Here is a 12,900-nt window from a genome sequence, read left to right on the forward strand (position 1 = left end):
AAGTTTGAGAGTCCGAATGTCTGTCCCCGAGGTGCATTCAACCTTAAATGGTATAGCTCTATCCATTGAAATTCACAAGTAAGTGGAACCAGTAGAATGACAATTCACTAAGTTCGAGAAAGAAAACCGAAAGACCTGGATTCACTAAATCTGATATATCAAGTATACTAAACCTCGTTACTAATCTGATATATCAATTATACTACCTAGTTACGGCTTCAAGGGCCACTGATGTTTTTCAGTAGTTTACTTGTTTCGCTGCCTATACTACCTCAAGAACAGGTATTTGTTCAATGTGCCGACAGTGAATGTTGATTTCTCATTTTACAACAAGTTATCTTTTAAAGTCAAGTTGTATTTACTATTGGTGAGACAGTAGAAAGGTGATCTACGCACTGGTAGAATACAATGAAATTGTATAATGAACACGATTGGAACTAATTTGGGAAAATTGGATGAGAGTAATTATTAGGAAAATGTAACGAAATCGATCTTTTTACAGCTGAAATTTTACAAAATGATAGAATAGTGTAAAATTTGAAATATTGTTCTCATCGGACAAAACAACGAAAACACAACGATTATTGCATACCTCTTTCATCGGATTCATTTTTATGAAAAAAAGTTCATTTTTGTGTAAATGTACTGCAGAAACTAGACAAAATGCTTAAAATTTCTCTAATGGACGAATTTGAGTCAGGGCACTTTTGAAATGCCCCCGACTTTTTCATGAATTTAAGGCTTCATAAACATAAAACTGAGTCAGGGCACATTTTACAAGACCCTGACTGACTTAACTGTAAATCAATCGAAAAGCTTCATTTTGGTCGAGGAAAAATGGCAAACTGACATTATTACTAGTGTTTCAGTAATGAAGAAACTACAGACAAACTCTCATATTTTCATTCAAATGTGAAAATTGTTCATATGTTTTGAACAATATTGCATTAGATACTATCATGCACTGAATCTTACTCATAAGATTTCAACAGCATCGTAAATTTTGTATAAAATTTTAAGATGGGTAAGCAAATATGGTGTAAAATTAGAGAAATTTCTAAAATTCTTGAGAAATTCTGCCAATCCAATTATCCCAATTTAGTTCAATCGTGTTTTGTATAATGAAGAAGAAGGAACCCTGAAGACTCTTGCCTGAGAATACTTTTATATCCCAGGAAAACTTATGCAAATATTGAAACTTCACTTATTTTTGCTTATTCTATGGTATAGGAGGCAGTCGTATCCTGCACCTTGATAGCAGCTTCTTCACAGAGTACAGGAAAACCTGTTTGAAGGAAGACGAAGTTTTGGTTTCTGTTTCTATTCCAGTTGCAGCAAAGGTACGCAGCTTTATATTTTTTCTAATGTTATCAACATCTGGTGAGAAAGGTACTGTTGACTTGAAAATTACTTTCATCGTAAAGCATTTTGTACTCATTGCAAAATTCATTCATTCTTTGAGTGTCACCGCATTGAACTAACTTGCTGTATTTTTTGTTCTGTTGTTTGTTTAGAATGAATATATTGCTGGATATAAAGTTAAGAAACAAGTGCATCGTCGTGATAAGGAGGTTGCCATGGTAATTGCTGGATTCAGGGTCATCTTCGAAGAAAATACGGACGTTGTCAAGGAAACAGCGTTAATTTTTGGAGGAACCGGACCAAACGTTGTCGCCGTGAACAATGTGTCTGAAAAAATATCCGGCAGGTAGTTCTGAAAGAATGCCTTGAAACATGAAGTATTACCCTTGCATACACCTTGAATTGCGTAGAATATCTGATGGTATTGTTGACAGTGTGTTAACAGTCAAATTGGCCCATACAAACAAACAAGTTTTGTTGACAAGTGAAGCAGTGAATACTATACGGGCAGTAATTAAGAGTAAAATATTTTTTTTTCATGTTACATAAAGAACAAGAATTATGATAAATATATTAAACATTATAGCTAATGGAACTTTAAAGTTTCTTCTGTCATCATTAAGTTGCAAATATCTGTATGCGGTAAAACGTTGAGTCACACACGTGGCACAGGACACCATTAGTGTTTGGTTTTGCGCGCACTCTTTAGTGTTGCCACAATTATAATCCTTGGTCAGCTGATGTGAGCAAAGGTGATCGGACTGCTTGTAACATAGATTGTAAATTGAATTGTAAAAGTTATGATGTAAATGACTGAGAACAATTCCTATGTGTTTTTGGTAGAAATTAGCTGTAATTACAAAAATGCTCGTCAGTTTCAAGTAAATATGGAGCCAATGCGCGGGGGCGCAGTTATTCTACAAGAAACACATAAAATCCTGAAATATCAAAACTGCAGGACAAAGGCATATAAAGTTATCGTCACCATTTCTTTCTGATTCAAGGAAATGGAATGAGACTCTGTTCAAAGATGTCCAGCATATGCTCAGCACTGAAATTCCACTGTCAACTCAGGGTGGAATGGTAGAGTACAGAAGGTCGTTACTGCAGAGTTTCTTCTTTAAGTTCTACATCAAAGTCTTAGATGGACTTGCTGAAAAAATGGTAAGAAAGTATTTATTTCACTTTTTCCCGTTGATATCCTTCAGGGTCAAGGTGGTGTTATTGTTGTCATCCATCCTCGAATCTGTCTGCTAAGTTATTGTCCAAGGAACAGGTAATCGATGTATATTTTAAACATTAAATGTTATGTCACGTTAATATATATATATATATATATATATTATATATATATATATATATAATATATATATATATATATATTTCTGACATTTTGATGTCTCCACCACTCTGATAATTGTATTTTTGATAACAATATTCAAATGTACTCAAATGTTGTTTAATACATGGCATACCGATGTTGGGAAGTTTCCATTTCTCGTTACGTAACAGTCTGCCAGCCCTGTTTTGGATTCAGATAAGTCTGCGCTGTTTGATGTCGAGAACCTACCTAGTAAAGGCACCCAACTATACCAGGTGAGTCAATTATTTTCTGGTGTAATTGAATCAATATATTGATGGATTTGTCATTGATGTGACAGAGAACTTCTTTAGCTGTTTTTAAATGTAATAAAATGTAATCAAGGTAATACAACTGGTCTAAGATTATATTGTTCAAACAATTAAGAAATTTAATTTGTATATGCGTAGGAAAATCACTATTTTCATAGGGTCGTCCTCTTATTTAATTTTGTCAGGAGATACCTGATGGGCAGCCGGCCATTGATCCGATTGGTCGCCCTGTAATGAATGAGTCTGGATGTCAGCTTGCCACTGGTGAGGCGGTGTACTGTAATGATATACCACTGGAGCCAGGTAATCAATAGAGTATTTTACATAATATCGAAACGGTAATACAGAAATGGGTTAAAAACACGTAAAACAATTGGTCTACAACGTTGAGAATCTGTCAGATAGGAATATATTCATGAAAAGTTAAGGTAACTATGAAATGTTGCCGTGTAGCAATGTAATAAACACATCGGATAATTTCTAGAATTACCAATACATAACCTGTCGTACGTAAACCATTGAGTGGGCGTGTGTCATATTTATATGTAGTCCTATTATTCTTTGTTCTGTTATCAGTGTTCACGCGTCACCATTTCATGGCACGCAGTCTACTCAGAAAATTAACTTAACGTGAAAAACATAGTCGTGACTTTTGCCTTGGCATTTGCCAGACTTTGTTGTAAGACACGTGGATAATATTTCAACAGCTTTGTATGATTCATGAAGTGCACATGTACGTTGGATCGAAGAGGATATATCAGTTTTGATAATGTAGTGTGTTTTCTCTCGGCATCACAATTGCACTAAAATATTTCCGATGGTTAGGTGTTCGGATTGTTTTGCACCAGGTGTTCGGATTGTTTTGCACCTGTCAGTTTCACGAGGAGATTGGCTTGCCTTCTTCTCATCAGTAATTTTATTGTTGTTCTTTTTCGATCAACAACTCTAGGTGAACTGCACATGGCACTAGTCTGCAGCACTAGACCACATGCAAAAATAATGTGAGTGTAGACCAATTCTCTGCTTACAAATCAGCTAATATGCCTTTATGTTAAATTGTTGAGGTTCCCATCACGAATGAGGGCAAGGTTTTTGCCTTGACGCTTCCATGTTCAATTTCGTGCAGTCTTAAGAGCAAAATCAAGAAAGGCGACCCTTTATTTTCCCTGTGTTTTATGAAACACAAAAATATCAGGAGACAACATATCTCAAAAGTTATATGTCATTGATATTAGTATTCATCGTCAAATATAACTGGACGAAGAGTACGAATAACCTGAAATCAACAGCACCATGGAACATTTCTCGTTCATCTATTTTGCCAGCAACAAATGAGTGGCTACACGACAGATAAGTTCGTAGCAATGACGTAAAAGAGTTGCATCACCAAACGCTACTTTCCGTAATGTGTAATTTTACATTCTTCTTGGAGGTATCATATCAGACGTAAACTTTCCTTGTTTATGTCTCTGAACCACAATTGACACACTTCGAGGCTCCCTTCTTCTTCCGTTTGTATATGATGCTTCCGATAGTGGTAACAAAAGTTCTTTACCAAAAATATGTGCCAGAATCAACGAGGGATATCCAAGGCTCTTCATTACTAGTCCCTCTTCTTTTCTCTATGCTAGATCTGTTGACCCGTCAGCCGCATTGTCCTTGGATGGTGTCCATGGTTACGTAGGTGCTGCTGATGTCCCCGGCAAAAATACTTGGCCCGCTCATATCCGTCGGATGAAGATAGTGAAACGTTTGCCTCGGAAAAGGCATGCTGTTTTAGCTACTATAGACTATAGTCTATAGAAGCTATTGGGATGGGTATCCGTCCGGCGTCCGGCGTCAGTCTGTATGTATGTATGTATGTATGTATGTATGTATGTCCGTTTGTGAGGCGTCCGTCCACTCAAATATCTTGAGAACCGCAGTACTTACTGATTTGATGTTTGTTGTGTAGATGAAAAATATGATTTTGAGAAACTATTTTTTTTTATTTTTGATATTGTTGAAAATAGGCAAATTAATGCCAAAAAAGGGTTTTTGGTAAAAACTCTTCTTCTTCATAATCGCTGGTCAGACAGCTTTGTATTTGGTATACAGGTCCCAAGGGATAACCCAACTTAGATTTGTTCAAATTGTGATGAAATATGCAAATGCGTATTTTAAGGAATTTTTTTGTCATTTTGGTCAAAATTTGACTTACATTGTATGTAATTCTTGTACTGTATAAACCCTATCAATTCACCCAGAAAAAAATAATAAATATGATTTTAAATAATGAATTAATAGGAAATCATCAAAGCCAAAATAATTTTAGTGTGGAATTATCAGAAAGTTCAACTTCTTTTGACAGTTCATAGTGAAATGCTTACCATCTTGGAGGATTAAAACATGTAAAGGCAACTTTCCTGAATCCCAACTTTGATATATTCTGAACCACCATTTATGTTATCTAAAAGAAATTGCTCATAATAGTTTGTCATGATAGGGTGGTCAAATAACTAGAGATAGATAAGTTCTAATTTCCATTATGGTTGACCTGGTAAGGATAAAATAAGATTACTTTTTGAGGAAAAAATAGAGTGGTCAATTAAAAGAGTGGTCAAAGTGATAGGGTTTTATGGTAAAGCTAGGCTGTAAGATTCCTCTTGCTATTTATAGCAATTATGCAATCTGTGTAAACAGTGCAATGAAAGTGTAACATGATTCCTTATAATGCTTTTGATGACCTTGAACTTCTTAAGTTACAAACATTTGTCTCTTCAGTGTGCTTTCTCTGAGTAGGACAGTCTCAACTTATTCAACAGAACTTACTTACAATGTTAATTTGAATTGAAAGTTAAAATGTGCTTGGTAATAGGATGAAAATACTGATATTAAAAGATAACCAGCTCAAGATTCTTTATAACCTGACAGATATGCTGTTTTTTTATGACGTAAATCTTGATTTAAGCAAGTCTTGTTTACTTTAATTAGAATGTAATTAACTCTCGTTTATTTGCTATTATAGACTAATATAGTCTGATGAAATATGCAAATCTGTATTTTTACGGAATTTTTTCCATTTTTGGTCAGGCCATCCTGAAATGAGCTATCAAAGATATCCACCTTCTTCATCAATACATGGTCACAAAAGGTTATTCTCTACATAACACAGCAGAGCTCTGTCAACTGTTGAGTCGCTTGTTTTTTCAAAACCGCTGGTCAGACAGCTTTAATATTTGGTTTACATGTCCCTAGGATGACCTTAGTGAGATAATTTCATACAGTCAGGAAATACTTAATTTGTATCCATGTCTATAGTAGCTTCAGGGACTTTGGCCCTATGTTTAAATAATATAAGGGAAAATCCCGGATAAAATAATTATGATGATACGGTTTTGTTCATGGACTGAACTTGATTCAATAAATTTTTGATCGGATTTGAACTCAAAACGTTCGGCACCCAGTCAACTAGCGAAGACATCACAGTAAACTCGTCAACTGCCCCCCCCCCCTCCATTAAAAAAGAGAGGTTCAATAACCGAACTAAGATATTACAATTATTCTGACTGCGGCCCTTCCACAAGCTGTAGAGTTCATGAAGCACTCACACTCACATCCTCGCTATCACACATCACACAAGAACTTTATCATAGCAATAAATACATCGCTTAACTGAGCAAAAGACGGCCTCGGTGTCAATTCTGATCACCAGCAGAGCTATCAACTAAGTGTTATAAACAAAGTACACCTGATGATCGCCTGATCTAGCAACCGATCATGAGATCATTAGCCGATTCATAACAATTGCTATTTGGCTTGTTTTCTAGGTGATCCATGTTGGTCAGCCAATTGGAGGGATATTGGCCGAGACATTAGAATTGGCCCGCCACGCGGTGAAATTTGTCAAAGTTACGTATGAAGATTTGGAGTACGTTCTGAGTATACAGGTGTGCAAGTCCCGCGTTATGATGTTTATTTAGTATATTCATTATAATGGTCAGCTCTCTAAGTAACTCTGAAACCCGATTGTTAATCGGATCATCAATCATTTCCCCTCATTCTAACCAGCAGACCAGAAGGCGCATTTTCAAGATATGTAATTGACGAGAACGTTGTAACATTACAAAAACTTCCACACATGACAAATCTCAAAGATTAAGGCATTCCAGAAACACTACTGGATGGGATTTAGTGTTTTATCGGGATTTGTCGAGTAGTTCCTACGCACTGCCGCGTTCATAAGTTTTAGTAAAGGTGTTAAGTCAAATTATTAACAAAATACGATACCATTTGATGTACTATAAGTTGCTCTCTTAGATAATGAGCTACATAGTTTCCTTTGCTCTCTAAACAGGATGCGATAAAACAGAATTCATTTTATCAACCTGCCCGACACCTGGAAGAAGGTGACGTTATCGCAGAGCTGGAAACATCTGACCATGTGGTGGAAGGGGAGGTGTATGTCGGTGCTCAAAGCCACTATTACATGGAGACGCAGAGTTGCATTGCCCGACCAAAAGAACGAGATGAGATGTTAGTTATCACAGCATCGCAATGTCTGCATGACGTACAGGTAAGTGTTGTTGGCACAGCATGGTTTTGCAGCTTTATTGTTTATAAAACATTTAAGATTATTGAAAGTATTAGACGGGATTGAATTACCATTAATGTGGGTCCAAAAGCGGTGCAGGCACTAACCAAATGTACTACAATGTTCACGTGACAAATGTTTACTGTTTTTTGGTAAATTTCGATCAAAGTGAGCGAGGCTATGACTTTCTTGCTGTTCCATAAACGAATGACAGATTCCTCAGTCCTGCTCTCTTGCACAGATTAGAAAACAAACAGATGAGAAAATCACATAGCTACATCCGGTCGTCTCTACATGCAATAATTATGACTGGGAAGAGTGACCGATGCTATTTGAACCGACATAATCCGAATTCAGGTCGCACGCTTTGCCAACTGAACTGATGGATACGTTTTGTTTTGCTTGATTTGCTTTGTCCTGTAGCACTCTTCTTACCCACATCGGTCACTTGTTCCGATACTCCAAACAGTTTAGTGCCAGATGAGGTAAAGCTGAACGATTTTTTTTTCTTTTTTCTTTTTTTTTTTTTTTTGTGAAAGGCAGTTACACAGAGGAACATGTCATATTACAATACTAGTTGTAAAGTCAAGTTCTCTATAAGCTTATTAATCTGTGTATTCTTTCTTGCGATAGAAAGCAAAGTCACTTATTTATTGATTTTAAGGTCACATAATGGCTTTATACTATTTGTCCCCAGATGCACGTTGCTGAAACACTAGGGGTGCCAGCTAATACAATTACTACAAAAATCCGAAGACTCGGTGGTGCATTTGGTGGCAAGGAACGACCATCAGTACCTGTGGCAAATATGTGTGCAGTGGCTGCCAAAAAGTGAGTATGAGTATATCAGCATATTTTATGGCGACAGTAGGAATAAAGCAGTGCGTGAATTACTCATTTTGCATTTGTTTCTGACTTTGAACGCAACTGCCTGCCAAATCCCACTAAAAGGTAAATTAACATACTTGCATACTGACATATTTTTTGTGTTGATGTATTCTGTATTGAAAAAGATGCACTTTTATAATCTTACTTAGCGGTAGAATGCGCCACGGGGCAGATATTAGAACTCTTGAAGGTGTGCAATACTCTTCTTTGGTCTCCTTTAAATCTCTTGAACTAACAAACTATAATCTGGAAAATCGAAAATGTACTTTTTAGTCCCCACGGACACCGTCCGGGGGGACTTATAGGTTTGGTCATGTCCGTGCGTGTGTGCGTCCGTGCGTGCGTGTGTGCGTGCGTGCGTCCGTCCGTCCGTTCACGCAGATATCTCAGAGATGCAAGAAGCGATTTCATTCAAACTTGGTACAAGGATTACTTCATATGTCATACAGATGCACGTCGATTTGTTTTGTGATACTATCCAATATGGCCGCCAGGCGGCCATTTTATTACGATTTTTTCATGTACAGAGCCATAACTCAGACATGTTTCAACCGATTTTATTCAAAGTTGGTACAATGACATTGACCAATGTCATAGATATGCACGTCGATTTGTTTTGTGATACGATCCAATATGGCCGCCAGGCGGCCATTTTATTACGATTTTTTCATGTACAGAGCCATAACTCAGACATGTTTCAACTGATTTTATTCCAAAGTTGGTACAAGGACATTGACCAATGTCATACAGATGCACGTCATTTTGTTTTGTGATACGATCCAATATGGCCGCCAGGCGGCCATTTTATTACGATTTTTTCATGTACAGAGCCATATCTCAGACATGTTGCAACCGATTTTATTCAAAGTTGGTACAAGGACATTGACCAATGTCATAGATATGCACGTCATTTTGTTTTGTGATACGATCCAATATGGCCGCCAGGCGGCCATTTTATTACGATTTTTTCATGTACAGAGCCATAACTCAGACATGTTTCAACCGATTTTATTCAAAGTTGGTACAAGGACATTGACCAATGTCATAGATAGCATGTCGATTTGTTTTGTGATACGATCCAATATGGCCGCCAGGCGGCCATTTTATTACAATATTTTCATATACAGTGCCATAACTCAGACATGTTTAACCGATTTTATTCAAAGTTGGTACAAGGACATTGACCTATGTCTTACATATGTACATCAATTTGTTATGTGATACGATCCAATATGGCCGCTAGGCAGCCATTTTATTACGATATTTTCATGTACAGAGCAATAACTCAGACATGTTTCAACGGATTTTATTCAAAGTTGGTATAAGGAGATTGACTAATGTCATACATATGCATGTCAATTTGTTATGTGATACGATCCAATATGGCTGCCTTGCGGCCATTTTATTACGATTTTTTCCTGTCGAGGGCCATAATACTCTAAGGCATATCTTAACCGATTTTATTCAAAGTTGGTACAAGGACATTAACCTATGTCATACATATGTATGTCAATTTGTTTCTTGATATGATCCAATATGGCTGCATGGCAGCCATTTTGTTACAATTTTTTCGTGTCCTTAGCCAAAACTTGGGCATGTCTCAATTAATGAAGAGGACTCTATCCTCTTAGGACATGTAATCAAAGTACCCATTAACAAGTGGGGACTGTGTCATCAACGATGACTTGTTCATAAAGAGTTAAGACGGGGAGGGCCGCCATTTTGAATTGGAGTTGTCGGCAAATAATGTGTAATGTGTTCTGTAATCTCTATACCTATTTTTGCTTATTGGCCCCAGATTTGTATTATCTTTTTTAGAAAAGAAAGATTTCAAGTTTCCATGAGGAAGTTTTGAGAAAAGGTTTAAGTCTTTCAAGACGCCTACTACTTAAACTTCCGTGAGTCCATGCAGGGTTGATAGCATGGGTATCCATATCCTGGATTTGTTTGTACTGGTGTAAGCTAGCAGACATTTGGTGAAGAAACGTGCTTTACTGATTTAGAAGGGTAATTTCCATAAAATTTGGATGCATCGCCAACGATGCCACTTGTAGCTACTTATGGGGAATGGGAACATTATCAAAATTTGAAATCCATGATTTGTCATGTGTACTAGAATTTTTTATTGGTTTGTTGAAAATTTGCGACTGCATGTGAACGGCAGCTGCTGGAGCTTCGAAAGTCATTGACCTGACCAAAGTCTGCTCTGTGCCTCGTGAAAACAGTTCCTTTCCTAAGAGCACATCATCAACATTCTAATCTGTACAATACAGAGTTGGTAGAGCAGTCCGACTCGTTCTTGGAAGAGATGAAGATATGCAATTTGTCGGTACAAGACATTCTGTTCTTGCTAAGTACAAAGTCGGTTGCACTGCAGATGGTCAATTGAAGGCATTGCAGCTGGAGATGTTCTTAAACGGCGGATGTACCGAGGGATGGTCCCCCGTGGTAATGAATTTTCTTTCTTCTTGAACTGCAAAGTATTGCTACTCAAGCATTACAGTGAAACACACGAGAGTTATCCAGGCATAAAGTTACCTAAAGCTGCCAGGAAATGAAGTCAGTTCATACAGATTTATTCATTTACTTTGTCGTTTTCCTTGCCAAGGTTCAGCGATCTACACAAATACGGCAATAAAAGCCTGTTTTTTGACACTAAGAGCTTAGAACATATACCTTTGAAATATAACAGTATTTATAAATCTGTTATTCCAGGCACCATGAATCGAGACGGCACCATGTGGAATCAAACGGGTCACATGTCCTAAAAGTAGTTTTACGGTTGTATGGTTTTGAAAGTGTACGCCATAGGATCTTGAAAACGAAACTGTTACTTCAAAATAAAGCATGCTCTTTTCTGAGGCAAGAGCGCAGCCCTTCTGAAATCGTACTTAAAGTAATCTTATACTCCACTGTGGCTAAAGCTGCTATACATATTACAGTGTACTGCGTTTATGAGTTTCGAACTCGCAACTTTAGATATCAGAATGTTCACGTTAGGGTTTGTTTGTCTGTTTGTTAGTTTACTTGTTAGGTCTTTTTCTTTATTTCTTTCGTTTATTTTGTTTGTCACTTTGTTTGTTTTTATGTTTACTTGTTGAATATTCAGTCTAAGCCACCCTATGGTCAATTTGCCAAGTCTTGTCGCCTCATTTAAAAATAAAACGTCTGAATGACCTCTCGTTTCTTCATGTGTTTGTCGGAATTATCTGATTAACGATTTGACATAAATACTACCATCTTTAAGACAGCACGGACGATGTTTGAAGGAGGTGAAATTAACACTTCTTAAACAACCTTTACAATGCAGTGATTCCCTTTCCAGATCGCCGGTACAATGTTAAAGCACGCAGACAATGCTTACAAGATACCAGCCTATGACATCAAGACCAGGATATGTAAAACGAATATTGCGTCTTGTGTTGCAATGAGAGGCGCTGGAACACCAAAGCCCATGGCAGTTATAGAGATGATAATGGATGCTTTGGCAAGGAATTCAGGAATACCACCAGAAAAGGTAGCTCCTTTGATTTTTAAATCCCGCAGGAGGAAGTCTATAAGGAGATTTATTAGAATTACCTTCAGTCCACATGTCCATGCGGAGCAGTCTCTTATAGATATGCCTGTACAGATTGTTTTCAAACTTGGCACAGGTGTAGTAAGTGTTGCGTACAAATGCCCGTCAATTTGTATTGCGATACAATCCAATATAGTCAACTGAAGGTCATTTTATTGTAAAAATGTATAATTAGAGATTTTCTTACCGCAAACGTATGTGATGTAGCTCATAGCTTGTTTTTGTGCCTTTTCTTCATCCAAACTGATTGACACCTATCTGTTGTAAAGTAGTTATGATACTGAGAAACAGGTTAATGAGTTTAAAAAAATAGGAAATAGCAAAAAATTACATAATCTTTTCCGAACAATGTCTCCAATCCACCCTAGAAAATGAATGCTTTGACCCAGCATATGTACATGCGTACAGCGAAAGAGAAACTAATGACAAGTCAAGACAACTCGCCCTATCATACAATGAGAAAGTGAGAAAAGTGAGAAGATATTAGATGATTGGTGATCTATATTTTAATGGACTTTTGCAGTGATAATTAGCAGCGCAGCTCTCGGCAGAGCCCTTTACGTAGAAAAGTGGCTGTAGTGAGGTCAAAGAAGTGATCTATACAAAATGTAATAGGATAATAAACCAGATGTGAACTGAATATGCTCACGTGTTTTACAACAGGTTCACTAATAATAGTACGTTTCACAGAACAATCAGATATCTGTTATATCACTATATGTAGCAGGTTTCATCAACTTTGCCGTGTACTCTCAGAGTTTAATCACTAATTACAAAACTTTATTTAATATGCAAAAGAGCTGTCAATTAATTTAACACTGCTAAATGCTTCATGGGACAATTATATATCCATCAGATCAACATTTGT

General features: G+C 37.0%; 1 protein-coding gene and 1 pseudogene across 4 annotated transcripts in view; both read left to right on the forward strand.

The window, feature by feature from the left end:
- Positions 1–8,038, forward strand: part of LOC139151851 (xanthine dehydrogenase/oxidase-like) — a 33,729-nt gene extending 25,691 nt beyond the window's left edge. For 2 of the 4 annotated variants that reach the window (XM_070724870.1, XM_070724871.1), the window contains exons 12-21: positions 1,231–1,340; positions 1,515–1,708; positions 2,367–2,526; positions 2,875–2,958; positions 3,180–3,297; positions 3,944–3,995; positions 4,626–4,760; positions 6,804–6,923; positions 7,331–7,549; positions 7,991–8,038. In XM_070724870.1, the coding sequence (XP_070580971.1) occupies positions 1,231–1,340; positions 1,515–1,708; positions 2,367–2,526; positions 2,875–2,958; positions 3,180–3,297; positions 3,944–3,995; positions 4,626–4,760; positions 6,804–6,807 (857 nt within the window). In that variant the 3' untranslated portion in view covers positions 6,808–6,923; positions 7,331–7,549; positions 7,991–8,038. The remainder of the gene's footprint in view (positions 1–1,230; positions 1,341–1,514; positions 1,709–2,366; positions 2,527–2,874; positions 2,959–3,179; positions 3,298–3,943; positions 3,996–4,625; positions 4,761–6,803; positions 6,924–7,330; positions 7,550–7,990) is intronic. The other 2 variants (XM_070724868.1, XM_070724869.1) reach the window with 1 other exon arrangement.
- Positions 1–12,900, forward strand: part of LOC139151850 (xanthine dehydrogenase/oxidase-like) — a 94,757-nt pseudogene that overhangs the window by 64,877 nt on the left and 16,980 nt on the right.

The sequence above is a fragment of the Ptychodera flava genome, chromosome 15, assembly GCF_041260155.1.
Source record: "Ptychodera flava strain L36383 chromosome 15, AS_Pfla_20210202, whole genome shotgun sequence".
Classification (NCBI taxonomy): Eukaryota; Metazoa; Hemichordata; class Enteropneusta; family Ptychoderidae; genus Ptychodera; species Ptychodera flava.